General features: G+C 44.5%; 1 protein-coding gene across 1 annotated transcript; it reads left to right on the top strand.

Annotated features, from left to right (window-relative positions):
* The first annotated feature begins 1,457 nt into the window (after window positions 1–1,457).
* On the top strand, window positions 1,458–16,290 carry PROZ (protein Z, vitamin K dependent plasma glycoprotein). Its single transcript, XM_006138944.5, has 8 exons — window positions 1,458–1,654; window positions 3,934–4,097; window positions 5,523–5,547; window positions 6,837–6,950; window positions 9,135–9,266; window positions 11,077–11,162; window positions 13,793–13,916; window positions 14,694–16,290. The coding sequence occupies exons 1-8, from the start codon at window positions 1,585–1,587 to the stop codon at window positions 15,209–15,211; spliced, it is 1,233 nt and encodes a 410-aa protein (XP_006139006.3). The 5' UTR covers window positions 1,458–1,584; the 3' UTR covers window positions 15,212–16,290.
* The last annotated feature ends 1,931 nt before the right edge of the window (window positions 16,291–18,221 follow it).

Here is an 18,221-nt window from a genome sequence, read left to right as displayed (position 1 = left end):
CCGATCAGCGGCGCCGGGACGAGCCCGACACCTAGAGTGGAGCACCCACGGGGACCACTCGAAGAAGAATGTGCTTTTGCGGAAAAACGTCCGTGCCAATCTAGACGCTCTTTTCCGGAAATGCTTTTAATGGAAAAACTTTTCCGTTAAAAGCATTTGCGGAAAATCATGCCAGTCTAGACGTAGCTCTTGTGCCTATTTCCCTTTAACTTCAGAGGTGAGTCCTAGGAATTTGGTGACATGTTGTTTAAGCTAACTCCATGTACACAAGGAAAATTGCTACTGTATTACTAATGACACACATACAGTACCCAGTGAGATAGTTACAAAATCAAATGCTGAATCCTCTTAACATTTTTATTGAAATAAAATAAAATACTATGTAGGTTTTTAACAGAAAATTCAGATAAGTTTAAAACAGTTTAGATCACTTAAGAAAAGTTTGTTAGAGTATAGTAATTGGGAATGCAGTACACCAAAAAAACTATGAAATATGGTAGAGTTCTACCAACACAAAAGCTTGATTCTTTCTTTTCTGTTCACATTCTTTTTTATGTTGATTATTAAGGTGTCTGTCTAATCTGGAAGCCAACATTTCTCTATCGGCCAGTTCTCAAATGGAGTGAACTTAATGGACGTAGGTAGGTGGGAATCAGAGGCCCTAAACTAGCTTTATGCATCTCTTGATCCTGGACTAGGCACGGGCCAAACTTGCCCTTGTAGGTATAAGAGAAGGGACAAGGATCTTTAGCTTGTGCCAACTAATTGTTTAATGTACTAGTATTTGTACAGCTATGTATGTGTGTTTGTGTACGTCTGAGAGCTAGTGAAGAAGCTACTGTAGATTATACAAAGATACCCATGTCCCAGTTCCCATTCTGCATGAAACAGAAAGCAGAGCTGCTAAAATGGTTCTTTCTCTGTCTCTTCTGGGAGCACAGTACCGCCACTGGCAGCAAAAAGCAAGAATGGAGGTGTCATGAAAATACAGCCCTCTCGAACAAATTCTGCCCCTGGTTATTCAGTGCAATCCCAAACGTCAATGGAGTTATACTGGTACAATAGAGTTTAAACATTTTCAGAGATTCTGAAAGACGATGTAAGGATTTTCCTTACCCTGTTACTGCACTGCTAAATGGTTTATTGGAGCAGCCTTTTTACTAAAGCCTAAAACAGTCTTACTGCACACTCTTCTCCTTCTGAGTTATCTTCCAACTTGGACCTGTACTGCCCTTAACATGTGGCACTAGCTGTCAGCTTGTTAGCAGCTCTACTTTTTGTGTCGTGCAAAGTGAGGACTGGATTCTGGGATGGATGTTCAAAATGTGAAGCCCTTGAGCAGTTTTCAGGATAGCTGGCAAGCCTGCTCCACCAAGATAAGGGTTTGCCTCTTTCCTCGAATGGGAGGATAGTTGTACCACGAAACTTTATTTCTCTTTTTAAGTTGTCATTTGTTGACACTGAGTCCAGGCATTGCCCTTAGTGCTACTGAACTTTAAACTTTAACATTGGTCATTTAGTGACTTTCCTGAGAGCTCTGCAGGAATGCAGGAAAGCTACAGTTAATTTTCAAAGTGGATTACAATGGCAACTTGCTTTTGGACAATATGCTTTCTTCTTTTTGTCCTCCTTGTCTTTCAGACGGAACAGACAGGTATGACATTTGTTTTGTTGTTCTTTTAATTTGGTTTTGTGTCAATCTTCCTAAAACATAAGAGAATACAAGATTATTACGTACCTGGTATTATTTTAAATTTGTAGTACAGGCTTTCATTGAAGCTGGTAGTTCTTCATTTTCAACCACATTTCTTTTGTTTTTCTGATGCACTTTAGCAGAAACCACAGTTCAATTACTGAAGCAAAAACCTTGTTGTATATCACAGTATGTCATTTTTTTAACATCAGCACAATACTTTCTCTCTACTCTGTACTTACCATCCATAAAAAGTGCCCATACATATGATAAAATGACTTCTTACTTGCTAATCATTGTTGCGATGAAAATGGAATTTATGGTAGGAGGCCAAAAGAGACTTTTGCATGATTTGCGTAGATGTACTTTTCTGCATTAATGCTCTAGAGCATTGCAGATGGGTGAGGAAAGGATGGGATAAGCAGGAAGAAGCTCTGCATTTAGGCTCACAGTGATAACAGTAATGATTTTCACCAAAGTTCCTCAATCCTGTACCACGATATGATTTTTAAAAGGTTCTTTAGCTCACCCAAAATCACGCTAATGATAAAAATGCACTATTAATGATTCAAGAAAAATATGACACGCACTTTTAAAAAAATATATTGTCACTAGATAGGTTTTTTTTTTTTTTATAACAAATATGGCAAAAAAGTGATTTTTTTTTTAAACAGCATCAATAGCGCTAGAACTAGTCTGCTCCCTGGCACTTTTTTTTTTAAGGTTTAACTAAGAAATCACATACTATTTCACAATATTTTTCTATTACAAAGTAGAGCCCCCATTTCCTTGATCCCTCATCACAGCCACATGGTTCTAGTCTCCTCCACCCAAGAAGCTGGTCTTTTTTCCTTCTGTCCATTGTAACTTGTATTTGATTTCCCTAAACACATAGATTAAAAACCAGATGTGGTCATCTTTATTCAGCCAAGACTCCCGGGAGAGTCAGTCCAAGTAAGGAGTGGAGGAATGGGTTCTGAAATAATAACTGAGGCACAAGTCACTCCCTCCACCTCTGCAGAAGGATTTAAAAATCCCTTGGATCTTCTCCAAAGGACTCTAATGTCCAGAGTGTTGCCTCTATGGTAACATTTCTCCGCCCCAACCCAGGTCCTGCAGAAGCCCCTTTCACAGGTTTGTGAATTGTTTTGGAGGGGTGGCATGAAGTCAGGGTGGGAAAGGGTAGTTCTAGCCACACATGCCTAATTCTCCCTCCACGACAAATTCTCCAAGCAACTACATACTGAATCAACACGAGCTTGGCAGTTCATAACCTCAGCACTAGTGGGCTTGTTGCATCAGTTATGAAAGTATAAAAAATTCCAGCACCTCTCTCATTATAAATTAAGCAGTGGCCAAAACTCCATGACTTTCCAGCCCAGTCTGGGTTTAAAGACAAGTGTTAATGTAAAAGTTGAACTGGCCAATATGCAGGCATGGTGTGAAAGGACCCACCACCCCATCTTTCCTCAAGTAAGCATGCTCCGACCAGCCAGGGGAAGGCCTGAGCAGTGCGCTGCCCGAGCCTCTCTCCTCCATGCTCTGGCCAGCCAGGCCTATTTCCCTGCTTACTTGGGGGACCAGGGAGGTGCATTCACACCCTTGCTTTCCCCATTTACAAAAAAAGCCCCCCCCCCCCCCAGAAATTCCTGTATACGGGCCTGTGAACTTGTACAACAGTGGTCCCCAACCATTTGAGGTTGTTGGGCGCCAGGGGGCATGGCCGTTCGCCCGCCGGGCGCCAGGGGGCAGGGACACTTGTGCGCCCGGGGGCGGGGACGCTTGCACGCCCGGGGGCGGCCCCCCCCATAGCCGCATGCCCGGGGGCGGCCCCCCCCATAGCCATGCGCCCGGGGCCGGGGCCCCCTCCAAGCGCTGCGCGCCCGGGGCTGGCGCTTCCCCTCCCCCCCCCAAGCGCCGCGCGCCTGGGGCCGGCGCTCCCCCCCCCCCGCAAGCGCCGTGTGCCCGGGGCCGGCGCTCACCGTGCGCCATGTGCCCGGGGCCAGGCCAGCCCCGAGCACCTGGCGGGCGCATGCAAATGCCCCCGCAGGTGCCATGGCGCCCGCGGGCACCGTGTTGTGGACCACGGTTATACAACTTTGATGTTGATGCAATTCCTTAATATTTCTCTTCACATTAAAAATTGCCAACTTCCTGACCTATGTTAAGAGGAGATAGAAGTAGATAAGGAAGGCCCTCTGTATATGCATATTAGTGCCTCTTCTTATCCAACTTTTCAGTCTTTCTATCCGCCAACAATGCAAACCAAGTTATCTCAAGACATAAGCGTGGGACCTTCCTAATTATTGAGGAGTTCTTTCAAGGCAACTTGGAAAGAGAATGCCTAGAAGAAAGATGCACGTATGAAGAGGCAAGAGAAGTATATGAAGACAAAGAAAAGACTGTAGGTATTTATTGTTTCTTTTTCTAAGAACTACAACGCTTGCTGCTTCTTAGCTGAACAGCAAGAGTCTACACTGCAACCATGTTTGATGCCTTGCATAACTGTGTTGCCTAGATTTCTCTGCACTGTGAAATCATCTGGCACCAAATAAATAAATCATGGAATTGGTCTAAATATCATGAGCTGTTTTTAAAATCATATTTCCTTATCTAACATTTCAAAAATCAGATGCCTGTTGTCATGTTCCTTACACTCAACACATAATCCTTCGTCCCTTGTATTTTTTCATAAGAAATATGTATTTTGAAGTAAAACAATGGATTCTGATCCTGTACTCCAGATGCAAGGAAAACCCTCATTGCAATTAGTGGGAAGTTTGCCTGAGCAAAGAGTACAGGCAGTCCCCAACTTACTCGGATCCGACTTATGTCGGATCCGCACTTACGAATGGGGCTTTCTCGCCCCGGAGGTCGAGGTGGCGGATTGCTACCTGCGAGCTCCGGAGCGAGAAAGCCCCGTTCGTAAGCTGCTCCGGTGCCCCTAGTCTGCTGGAGACCGTCCCCAGCAGACCACAGGCACCGGGACTGAAGCGGCAGCAGCGGCGGTTCCCCGCGCCTCAGAGGCTTTGCTCTGGCAAACCCTCAGAGGCGCGGGACCCCCCCGTGGCTGCGGCTTCAGTCCGGGTGCCTGTGGTCTGCTGGGGACCGTCCCCAGCAGACCACAGGCACCGGGACTGAAGCTGCAGCCGCGGTGGGGTCCCGCGCCTCTGTGACTTTGCCAGAGCAAAGCCTCAGAGGCGCGGCACCCCGCTGCCGCTGCGGCTCTGCTCCCCGTGTCCCTGGTCTGCTGGGGGGGGGGGGGCGCAGCTAGTGTGCCCCCCCCCAGCAGACCAGGCTTTTGTTTTGGACCCTGGGGCAGAGCAGATGGGGTGCTGCTGGGTTGGTCCAGTAGCACCGAGGAGCGGCGCTACTGGAGCAACCCAGCAGCACCCCAGCTGCTCTGCCCCAGGCGTCCCCAAGTCAGCTTCTGCTGAAACTGACCAGCGCTGACTACAGGAAGCCCCAGGCAGAGTTGCTCTGCCCCGGGCTTCCTGGAATCAGCTGCTGATCAGTTTCAGCAGCAGCTGACTTGGGGACGCCTGGGGTTCTTAAGTTGATTCTGTATGTAAGTCAGAACTGGCGGTCAGTTTCAGCAGCGGCTGAATCTGGATGCCAGTTCCGACTTACATACAGATTCAACTTAAGAACAAACCTACAGTCCCTATCTTGTACGTAACCCAGGGACTGCCTGTATAGAACTAGGACCAGATTGTGTTTAACTTCTTAAGTATAGAATGTAAGATTTGTTCACTTGTACATTCTTATGACAAAGTAATTGTGGGAAAAGGTATTAGACAAGAGTTGTAACAAGGTTTTTTTTTTTCAGGACACGTTTTGGGCTGGCTATTTCAGTAAGTTGACTGTTCAATCTCTCTTTCCAGAATGAGTTTATGAAGAGAGCATTCCAGTTAGAATTATGGTATTTAACAGAGACTCTCAGGATGCGTCTAGACTGGCAAGTTTTTCCGCAAAAGCGTGTGCTTTTGCGGAAAAACTTGCCAGCTGTCTACACTGGCTGCTTGAATTTCCGCAAGAACACTGACTTCCTACTGTCTGAAATCAGTGCTTCTTGCGGAAATACTATGCTGCTCCCGTTCGGGCAAAAGTCCTTTTGCGCAAAAGCTTTGCGCAAAAGGGCCAGTGTAGACAGCTCAGATTTGTTTTGCGCAAAAAAGCCCCGATCGCGAAAATGGCGATCGGGGCTTTTTTGCGGAAAAGCGCGTCTAGAATGGCACGGACGCTTTTCCGCAAAAAGTGCTTTTGCGGAAAAGCGTCCATGCCAATCTAGACGCTCTTTTCCGTAAATGCTTTTAATGGAAAATTTTTCCGTTAAAAGCATTTGCGGAAAATCAAGCCAGTCTAGACGTAGCCTCATAGTTTATTCCACTTGCTCATTATTTTAATTAGCCTACTGCTGTTTATCAAGCATGTGGTCAAGTGGAAGGAGAGGTTAGGAATAAAAAATGCAGGTGTGGAATCCTTAAAAGCATGCCATCTGAGAAACAATTAGTAGTCAGAACTGTAAATAAAAGTGTTAGAATACTTGGCTAGATGCAATGACATTAAATGATGTTTTTCTTGTATTGCTCTCTCTCATGCAAATCTGGACTAAGGTAATCTGGGGCTCTGGGCACTTCACAACATTGGAGTCTTGCGTGTCTCCATTCATCCAGCACTCTCTCACTTGTCCTGTTCCCTACTTGCAATAGGAGTGGCAAGGAGCTGCTTCTTTCCTCCAGGAGCAACAGTAAGAATCCTTATTCTCTCAAGAGGAGCCAGAGTTGTACTAGGGGTCCACCCCAACCCCGCAGATGTAGGTGTTGCTGCCAAGGGGGAGCAGGCAGTACTCGGAACAGCACCCACACTGTATCTCCATGGGTGGGAACTTGAACCAGTTCTGTTTGCTCGTTCTCTCACACACACACACACACACACACACACTCCAGAGTGCTGATGGCAGGGCACTCCCAGAGCATACCTGGGAGCACACTTGGGCCCATCCGAGGAGTGAGGAGGGATGATTTGTGACCAGCACAGATGTGCCGGTAAGAGTTTGTTGCTGGGAAGAAACTCCGTTATTAATAGGCATTTGTCCCTGTTGACGTCTCCTATTACTCTTACTGATGTAACATTTGTTCAGATGGCAGACAGTGCTCCTCAAACCCATGCCAGCACAATGGGGCGTGTCAGGACAGCATTCGCAGCTACACATGCACCTGCACGGATGGCTATGAAGGCGAGAACTGTAATTTTGGTAAGACATTTCCTCTAGTGGATATAGTGGAAATTATATGGGTCTCATGCAGATGGTTTATATTGTTTTATGTTAAAACATATGATTCCTTGTGTAGGAGGCATGACAGTGACACATGGGAAGAGGGGATATGATTTTTTCATCTCAACAACCTGGGGTAAATCTGTGAAAATGTTAATAGATTGTGAGGCTGCATTAACTGCTGTGCCCCCTGCTACCTTCATTCTACTCCAGGGAGATTGCAGATGCAGTAAAGGGCACAAGAAACCCTGGCAACATGGCACCAATGAAGCCATGTTGGAAGCAGAATTGAGAGCCTGAAACCAAGACAAACAGGGCCTCTGTGTGGTTGGCCCTCTGCTCATCATCTACAGGTTCTCAAAGCATGGCCTGCAGATTACTTGTTAGCTGGTCACCCGGTACACACTCTGCTCCTGTTTCCAAGATGCTAAATTGCATTAAAGAATATGAAATGATCTTAAATATGTTCCTAGTATTACTTCTCCATGTATACAATTGCTGTAGCTGCAAGAGGGAAACTATGATTGTAAGGAACCATAGGAAGTAAGGCCTCTTCCAGTGTGAACAGGCTAATAATTTACAAAAATTTGATGCTTTAAGAAAATGTTTTGTTGAATCCCCATTTTCCACGTATGATGCATTGCTGTTGGATGCATAAAGAGAATATAAATAGTACTTGTGCTCTTCTTAAGTCTTCTCTGCATTTTATAAAATGTTCTTGAGCAAATTGCTCAGAACACGAATACATCCTTGATAAGTCACATGTTACTATTTACCTTTTTATTGACATCACAATTTGGGGGACACAAGCAATCTCATTCACATGGACCTGACTATTTTTTAACAATTCTCTGTATAGAAAGTCCTTTACACTTACAAACTGACCACAAAGCTTACCCCTTTTTTGATCTGCTTTAGAATGTGAATGGATATAAATCTAACTGGAAAAGCATAGCAAAACGCAACGCATTTAAAGACACATTGGGCCAGGTCCTTGAATCCGCTGCTTAGTGCTACTCCACCAGTTTTAAAACCATTTTAACTGATTATCTGGGGGATTTCCCTGCTATGGAGGAATCCCTGGGTGTGGTGTGCCAATGTAGCCCTTCTGGCATAAGTGGTATAGCAGGGAAAAGGAGCAGTGGGTACAGTGGAATAGCTCTTTGGGGACCAATGGCATTGACACAACTTAGCTTATAGGGAATACTGGGACTGAGTGCTAGATGGGGGAGGGGCACTACCCATGAGAAATTCAAATGCTGCCCAGCTGATTAGCAGAGTGCCTACAGCACTCTGTTTCTACTGGTGGTGCACATTTGTGCATGTGCGGTGCACACAAAAATGTGTTTCGCCCATGGATGGAAAAAAAATAGAGGGAACATTGCTTAGCATAGCTCTTGGAGCTGGACTTGCACAGCCCCAAGCCTCTCAGAACCATAAAAATGGCTTTAAGCCAGCTTTGGTACCACCTCATAGCTGTGTCAGGTACCAAATGTCCCATTCTGGAGCTCTGCCCATTAGTTTTAACATTGCAAACCAAAGTAAATCTCAAGTGTTGCCCCAGCTATGGTAAGCTGGAGAGACTGGCACTGTTTCAGAGGCAATAAGTGCCTTTGGGTTTCTTGTTCTCTTTTATATTCATTATTAAAAAATTTCAACTTAAGTGGGGGAGGAGTTCTTACAAACTATACAACTTTAGTGGGGGAGGAGTTCCTACAAACTATACAACTTTAGTCCTTTGTCTGTTAAGCAATTCTTGCCTCCATAAAATGTACAATTATTCTCTTCTTTCAAAGACACCTGGCAGTGCACATACATGCAAATGTGTCATGGCATTTTCCATGTGGAGAAGAGCTAGTGTAACTTGGCTAAGTACACCCTACAAATGCAATCCTGAAATATATCCAACCTAATCTGGAGGCATATGGAGCAACTTACTTTACATTGACTTGCCAGGAGTTGCCAGAGCTCAGTACATCTCGTAATCAGACCTACAAGTTAAAGAGGAAGTAGCAAAAATTGCTTAAAAGATGAGCTTAGAAGAGCATGAAAAACAAGCAAATGTCCATTGCTTAGCAAAACAGACCCCATGCTGTGCAAGAAAATTTCAATTCATTGCTCAATTATTGTTTCTTAGTGCTTTGCTTTTATTATTCTCTTTAGCTAAAAATGAGTGTCAGTACAAAACTAGAGAGGGGTGTCAACACTTCTGCTATCCAGGATCTGAGTCCTACCACTGCTCATGTGCAAAAGGCTATGAATTGGGAGAAGATAAAAAATCATGCATTCCAAGAGGTAAGTATAGCAAGTCAGAAGAGAACATGCTGAGTCCCAGAGTAGTCTGGCTGGGGGAACCAAACCAATAGGTGCTAGCATGACTGCACTGACACCCCTGGAATGAGCAAAGAGGAGGTGTCCTGAGAGCTTTAGTAATGACATTCTAGGAGTAAAACAAACACAAGTTTGAGCTAACACAGCTTCAGAGCAATGCAAATCCTAAAATTCATTCACTGGCTCCAGTTTTCCAAGTATTTCCACTGTAAATAGTGGTTCCTCCAAAGTCAATTGAGTTACACCTTTAGCACAGGTGGTGGAAGAGAATCAGGCCCATTCTTTTTATTTTGCCTCTTTTTTTGGGGGAGGGGGAGGTTGCTGCCAGGAGTGTCAACAGAAAACTAGAGTGGGATACCAACACTTCTTCTACCAGGCAAGCAGCTCTCCCTCCTACAGCCAGGGTAGCACATGCCTATGCATTGATTAGCTGTGAGAGCAGCATGGATCCTTCTACATCACTAGAGATACGTCTACACAGCAACGTTATTTTGAAATAACTGGCGTTGTTTTGAAATAATTTAATCCGTGTCTACGCAGCAGGTAGTTATTTCAAAATAACGTCGAAATACTGTCAAGCTGGAGGACTTCTTACTCCAACTCCTGTAACCCTCGTTGTACGAGGAGTAAAGGAAGTTGGAGGAAGTGTGTTGTGTAGACGCTCCCAATTTGAGGTTGCTCAATTTGCTCAGCTTATTTTGAGTTAAGCCCTGCTGGGTAGACACACCCTAGATCAGTGCTCTAACCTCTGACTTCTGTGCACAGACTGACCATCTTCACACTCAGAGTAGGAAGGCCAGGTATCAAGGGGGAAAAGTCCTACCACTCTGTTCCCCACTACAGTAGGGAGAAGACTCTGGCCTACTCAAAGAGGGCTTTGCTGGGCCCAGCGTGGGGGGAAGAGACAGTGTCACAAAGGCAGTTGAGCACCATAGGCAGTGGCTTCCCTAGTGCAGCTGCAGACAGTGGATGCTGGTTTCAAGGTTTGCATGGGGAAGGTTTTGCTTATTATGATGCCCAATGAAGGTTCCAGGGTGGCTGAGGAAGTGGTTTGTGCTATTCAGATTCCTGAGTTTGTTAGTAATCTCCCTGGAACTCAGAGGGCAGACCAGGGAGATTACTAAGGAACCCAGGAAGCTGAGTAGCACATCCTGCCCCCTCAGATGCCCTGGAACCTGCATGGGGCATATAGAAAACTCAGGTTCTTTGGGAAGTGAAAAGCTTTTCCCACGTCTGGTTTGGGGTCTCAGGAGGAGAGGTGCAGCGTGGCTGAGGAGACACCAGCCATTACGGGGTAAGGCTCCAGCCACAGGGGAGCTTGAGGCTTCTGTAGGGGTAACTTAGGGCTGCTGCAGGGGGACAGGGCTCTGACATCAAGAGGTGGGGGGGTGCCTCAGGCAGAAGGTTTGGGGGCAAGCGTCTTATTTTGTCCAGCAAGAACAGACCCTTATTCCCAAGAGCTCAAAAACTGAAAAGTTTCAGACCAAGGACTGGGTTTTGTTTAATGTAAACATCAAGCACTTGTTTGCAATGGAAATTTATGAAAGAAGCAAACCATGAATAAACCATTGGTCTTCCAAAGCCATTAGCAAGCTACTAGATACTGATGATCTAGCCCTTCATTTTGGGGGATTAGTGAGGGAAGCAAAGAACCACTGATCATGAGCTGTTAATGTGGACTACCACAATATTTGCTAGGTAGTGGTTATTTTCAAACATCACCACAAAAACCTTGTGTATGACATAACTGTCTTTTTCTTGTAACCATTGCTAGATCAGTGTGCATGTGGCAGACGTGATGATGGTAAAATACTGAAGATGAAGGAAGTTATGACTTTCCAAAGAGGATTCCCTTGGCAGGTAAATACAGAGATCTTGGAAATACTGTTGTTATAAAGAAAATCTATGGTAAAACAGTGTACTCAGATGCAACATATCTGAGTACTTAGAACCTTTTTTATTTAACTAAACAAGAGGTCAGATAACAAACAGCAAAAAAGTGATGATAGAAAATAGCAACACCATCAAAACCTCCTTGAAAAATAAAAACATTTAAATGTTACAATTTATAAAATTACTTTTGGCAGCATCTCATTCCTTGCACCACTGCTTCAACAGCCCCACTCGTTAGCACAGGAGTCTCCAACCTTTTTCAGTATGAGATCACTTTTTGAACTTAAGTGCATTCTGAGATCTACCACATATATAAATATCTTTGCCCCTTCTCTGAGACCTTGCACCTGCTAACTTCAACCTCTCTCTCTTGCCCATCCTCACTCACTTTCACCAGGCTGGGGCAGAGATTTGGGGTGCAGGCTCTGGTCTTGGATTAAGAGATCTGGAGTGTGAGAGGGGCTCTGAGCTGAGCTTGGAGCAGGCAGTTGGGATGCATGGGTGCTAGGGATAGGACTTGGGGACCAGGAAAGGGGTCTTGATTGGGATAGGGTTTCAGGATGTGGGCTCTGACGGGGCACTGCTTACCTCAGGTGGCTCCTGGTTGGTGGTGCAGTGGGGCTAAGGCAGACTCACCCCTGTCCTGGCCCTGCACCAGTCCCAAAAGCAGCCAGCAATCTCCATCCCAAGTCCTGTTGTGCCCCTCTGCGCTTTGTGGAGAAAGGATACAGAATGGGAGGAGGCACCTTGATATCAGCACCACCTCCTTTCTCTCCTTGCCCTGCCCAGAAAGCAGGAGGCTTCCCAGGAGGAGGGGCAGCTCCAAGGCAAAGGGCAGGAGATGTCCGGGAGGGGGGCAGGGGGGAGACAGGAGCTGAAGTGCTGGCACTTGATAGCCTTTTGGCTAAACCAGTCACGATCACCTGTCAGAGGCTCCAAGATCAGTAGAACCCGATCTACTGGTTGGTGGCCACTGCTTTAGCAGGACCAGATTTCCAGTTAGGCATAGTAGGCACATGACATGGGCAGCAGAATTCTAATGGCACCTTACCTCTCTAAAACTATGCACAACACCTAGGTCACTTGTAAGCAGGGGAGACACTGAAAATGCTGTGCTTAGGGGTACGTAAGGTATGTGGAAATTATTCTCACTGGAATAAACTTTCTAGTTCATTTATTAACATAGAAGGATTTTACCACATTTTCTAATATAATTTGCAAGTCCTATAACTCAGTGCTTGATGTAATGGGAGCCCCTTCTGAAGTGTTATATGGTACAGGTTGAACTTCTCTAATCCAGAACTCGCTCATCCAGAAACATCTGTCATCCGGAATGATTTTAATTAGTTGGATGCCACTTTCCATGGAAAAACAATGAATAGCCTGGCAGCAACCTTAAAGACTAGCAAAACATGTAGACAGTATCATGAGCTTTCGTGGGTACAACCCACTTCTTCAAATGAAAGCTCATGATACCGTCTACATGTTTCGTTAGTCTTTAAGGTGCTGCTAGACTATTTGTTGTTTTTTAAGTTTTTCCAGTTACAGACTAACTCGGCTACCCCTCTGAAGCTTCTGAACACTTTTCATGGGTGTGGCCAAGTTTCCCACAGTCTCAGTTTGTTTATAGCCATCAGTCCTGGCTCTCTGTGTTCTGTGCTGTTATTTAGCTCTAATTTATCCCTAACTGTCCTCGAACAGCCCAGTAAGCAGTGGAATTGTTAGCAATATTAATCAATATTGCCCTCCTGTGGTCCAAAAAATTCTCTTGTTCAGAACTAATGATGTTAAATATTGGTTATTTCAGGTCGATTAACCTAATGAATTCTTATCAGTTACTTGACTATTCTATAGTCCCCAGGGGTGAGGCCAAACAGCCAGTGCACTCCAGCCCCACTCCCGAGGAGTCCCTTGTCACTCTGCTGCTGCCTCCATATCAGAGGCAGCAGTGCAGGGTGCCAGGCGAGAGCTGGCCCACAAAGGGAGCCAGTTTAAAAACCAGCCCCCTACCTGGGGCAGAGAAGGGGGGCATTGAACTCCTGGACCTAGCACGAGCCAGAACTGAGCTCGGATGTCTGTCCGCCAGGCTTCTAATAAACTTTGAATGTAAAGCCACAATGGGGATAGGTCCTGGACCCAACACAAGCCAGAACTGAGCTGGGTTGCTGGCCAGCCTGCTAAAAAATGTACTTTTGGCGGAAAGGGGGAAATGTGTGTAGTCTGTAGCATTAACCTATAAGAGCTTTTGCTTATCTATTAATTGACTACACTATTACATCCCTATTCAGAACTGATCAAGTTCCGTGGGTTCCGGACTAGAGAGATTCAACCTGTATAATAATAGATATTTAGTGCTAAGTACTCCCTTCACTATTACAACCCTATAGATTTCTTTGCAAATACAACAATTAATAGGCTCTATCCAACTCCCATTTAAATCACTGGGAGGTTTAGGAATAGGATCAGGACAGAATGGGAACATTTCATTTTAAAAATAATTACAAATTTCGCTGCTTGTAATAGTTCAATATTTTGCTATCCCCTCATGCTACAAAGTTGTAAGACAGCAGTAGAATTTACTGGCTTTTGTTTTAAAGGTTCTGTTGCTAGATGCAGAAGGAAAGGGATTCTGTGGAGGCGTTCTGATGAAGAGTAACTTTGTGTTGACTACAGCTGAGTGCGCCCTTGTGCACAATCATTCTGATATCAGGGTTAGGACGGGTAGGTGATCAAGCTTTTTTCCCCAGTTTGAAAGTATGTTTTGACAACACAAAAAAATTGACAAAAAAATTAACAAAGAGTTTACACATAAAAATTGCCATGTCATAACATTCTGTCTATCCTAGGAATCAGTCTGTATTTAAAATATTTTACTTAAAGGGAACAATGTGACAATGTCCATTCACGATCATTCACTCCCATTTTTGTTGTATATTTTACTTTGTCATCCTGAAATTATAGTTTCTTCCTATTCGTGCACCTATAGGCTTCCAAAAAGTTAAAAAGCCCCTTCAACATATTAATTTGTATAATAATCCAATTTGCTTACTTGCTATAAAATCAGTATCTTCTATTGGTGTCTCTGGCTTTATCCCAAACCATATTTGACCATAATGCTTTTTGTCAACAGATACTGTCGACAAAGCCACTGTCGAAAAAGAGCATCTAGACTACAACCAGTTCTGTCAAAAAAAGCAAGCCGCGTAGACACACTCTCGAAAAAGCAGTGTGGATGCAACAGCACCTTTTGTCGACAGAACTGTCTTTCCTCATAGAATAAGGTTTACCGCCGTCGACAAAACTGCTGCGTTCTGTCAACTTATTGTCGACAGAACGTGGTGGTAGTGTAGACGCAGATATAGTTTTGTCAACAAAAGTCCACTTTTGTCGACAAAACCCTGTAGTCTAGACACACCCTTAGCAGTTAACCTGTGTTCAACTTTGGTGACAGATGCTAAAACTGTTTCAGAGAGCAGTGAACATGTCATAATTTCACAGGGAATAACAGGATGCATGGAGCTGGACAGGTAATGGATGTGAATGAGAAACACATACATATGCGGTATGACGAAGCTACTGGCGAGAATAACCTTGCATTATTACAACTGCGAGAGCACATTGAGTGCAACAACTACCAGCGTCCTATATGTCTTCCTGACAAAGACTTTGCAGAACATGTTTTGATTCCGCATTTGGCAGGCACTGTCTGTGGCTGGAAACTGGAACAAAGTGAGGTGAGAGATTCACTAGTGGAGTTGGAAGTCTCCTACCTTCCTGAAGGGGAATGTGAACAAGTATTCAATACAAGTCTCACAAACAGACAGTATTGTGGACGTCGTCCTGAGCCTGTGGATATGCAACTGGCAGGAGGAAACTTTATTGCCAATGATTACAAAGGCACTTGGTTTCTGACAGGTATTTTTGGAGGTTGGCCAACTGATGTAAGTAACTGGGAAACATTTCTCTTTACAAAGACTTCAAGATATAGAATGTGGTTCAAACAAAAAACTGACTAAAAGAAAGTCCCCACAGTATCAAATCCATAACCTCAATTACAAAGATGCAACAACTGGACCAGTTTCAGCAAGTGTATTTACTAGAGTTACAATGTTAATACTGTAAAATATTTAACTGTAGTTCATCCTTCAAAAACAACCCATTATTTTCCAGTCTGTTTTTCTCTCCCTCTCCACAACAATCATCAATGGTGTCTTTAATGTAGTAGATATGTGGCTACTTCGATTTGAAAATTATGAGCTGTATTTGTACAGTACTGTTCATCTACATTTTTACTGAAGATGTATTAAAAGTAAGTGAATCATTTTCCTCATGCTGTCAGAGCCTTCTAGAGTCAGTGGCAGGGAAAGCCTGTGGAAGTAGGGACCCCACATTGCTTTGTGTGTAGAGGCAGTGCTAGGGGAAAATGAAGCTATTATTTCAGGAAACAGTGACATTCACTGTGACATAATGGTAAAATCCTGGACAACTTTATTCATGTAAGTACTTATAAAGCATCCCCTGCCAGGTCTTTACTCAATTAATCCTAGTAAAGCTAAAGATTTTGGCTGCATCTAGATTGGCATGATTTTCGGGAAATGCACTTTTTGTGGAAAAGCGTCCGTGCCAATCTAGACGCACTTTTCCGCAAAAAAGCCCTGATCGCCATTTTCGCGATAGGGGCTTTTTTGCGGAAAACAAATCTGAGCTGTCTACACTGGCCCTTTTGCGCAAAAACTTTGCGCAAAAGGGACTTTTGTCTGAATGGGAGCAGAATAGTATTTCCACAAAAAGCACTGATTTCTTACAGTAGGAAGTCAGTGCTTTTGCAGAAATTCAAGTGGCCAGTGTAGACAGCTGGCAAGTTTTTCCGGAAAAGCAGTTGATTTTCTGGAAAAACTGGCCAGTTTAGACACAGCCTTCCTGTTCTAGGGTCTCATTTAGCAAGAGTGTAAAACAGGCATAAGTGAAATGAGTCCCTACATTAGTCTCTCAGGTAGGGATAGAAACAGACTGGCTCAGGTTCTGGCCTAGATTGCCAACTAGTGACCTTGCCCCCATTGAGCAAAAGCAAAATAAAAAGTTAATGCATAACTACCATCTACTTTGTTCATATTATATGTGTAATTTAGTTTTCATTATTTATGGTGCTTTATGAAAGTATGAAATTTTTCTAAGAAGAGTTCACAGGCATGCTCGGCTTCTACCTCTTTGATGTTGAACAACACCAATTGAGTTGGAATTACGCAGAACCAAGACAGATGGAACTAAATATTCCATTTTGATTCAAATCTTTCTGAAACTTAACATCTTTGTGAAATGTGACTAAACTGGATATAATCACAGGTCATGATTTTGAGGAGAAAGCATTTTCTAATACACATCTATATTTTTTACTACTATTTACATTGTGGTACAATCTTCAGCCCCTCGTCCCCCATAAGAAACAAATAGTAAATGATTATTATGTCTTTAATTTGTAAGCTCTCTGGGACAGGGATTGACACATAGCTGAGCCAAGTGGGCTGAGGGGAAGGCCAGGAGAAATGGGGTTACAGAAGGAATAGGCCGTGCACTACTACTCTTTGCCAAGCAAGAGCAATGATCACAAAACAGCACCCTGCTTCAGTTTTCTATATGCACTACAAAAAAAGGAGCATTTTGAACAGACCACACTGATTTTCCTCACTGACCCTGTATCACTGAAGTAAATGGGAAGAGGATTAAAAAAAATAAAGTAGCTTGTATCCTTTTCCCAGTACTGCATGTTTTAATTATCCACTCTCAAACATTATAAGTTCTTCATAGTTGTACAACCTGCACTGACACTTAACACTCTGACAGGACACTTTCAAAAAGGTGGATCTGTGAACCCACTCTACTATAAGAATGACGCTCAGTGGCCTGTAGAGTACAGATACACCTAGCCCTAGAACAGAAAACAGTGCAGATGAGGCAAATAGAAAAGAGGCAAGCCTGAACCCTTGGGCATACATATCCTGTGCGCCCCTCTACACATCAAAGCAGCGTAGAGTCCCCACTTTCAGAGCCTTTCCCTGTCAATTACACTAGAAGCAGTGGAAGGCTCTGACAGCAAGGAGTGACTTCATTTTTAAATTGATAACTCTAATGAAATCTCACTGCTCATTTTTAAACTATGCAAAATCATTTTCAGCAAAAACAAAATAAAGTACGTGACCTTTTCACATGTCAAAACTAATTACTTGAATATTATTAGAAGCAAATTGCACAGAAATCAGAAGCACTGTTCTATTCTCAAGCACTACTGAAGTACAGGCAGTCCCCGGGTTACGTACAAGATAGGGACTATAGGTTTGTTCTTAAGTTGAATTTGTATGTAAGTCAGAACTGGCTCCAGTTTCAGCCGCTGCTGCTGAAACTGACCAGGGGCTGACTACAGGAAGCTGGAGGCAGAATTGCTCTGCCCCCAGCTTCCTGGAATCAGCCACTGATCAGTTTCAACAGCGGCTGAATCTCGAGCCTGGGACAGAACAACTGGGCTGCCAGGTAGGTCCCTGCAGGACCAACCCGGCTGCACCCCAGCTGCTCTACCCCAGGGTCCACAACAAAAGCCTGGTCTGCTGGGGGAGGGGAGCACTAGCTGCGCGCCCCCCTCCCCAGCAGACCAAAGACACGGGGAGCAAAGCGGCGGCGGGGTGCCGCGCCTCCCCGGCTTTGCTCCGGGTGTCCCTGGTCTGCTGGAGACGGTCCCCAGCAGACCAGGGGCACCTGGAGCAGCTTTTCTCGCCCCGGATGTCAAGGTGGCAGGACCGCTGCGGTCTGGGCGGTCCCGCTGCCTGCGAGCTCCGGGGCGAGAAAGCCCCGTTCGTAAGTGCGGATCCGACATAAGTCGGATCCGCGTAACTCAGGGACTGCCTGTATGTTGTATGAAAGTTGCAAAACAACCTGGGTTTGTAACTTTTAGATTTTCTACTGTACAGAATAAGTCAAAACTAAACAGAACAATGAAAGCAGCCTGAATATACCCTTAAAATAAAATCAAGCTAG

Source organism: Pelodiscus sinensis, chromosome 1, assembly GCF_052426305.1.
Source record: "Pelodiscus sinensis isolate ZL-2025 chromosome 1, ASM5242630v1, whole genome shotgun sequence".
NCBI lineage: Eukaryota > Metazoa > Chordata > Testudines > Trionychidae > Pelodiscus > Pelodiscus sinensis.
The sequence above is the reverse complement of the archived record's forward strand: the minus strand, read 5'-3'. Positions and strand labels throughout refer to the sequence as shown.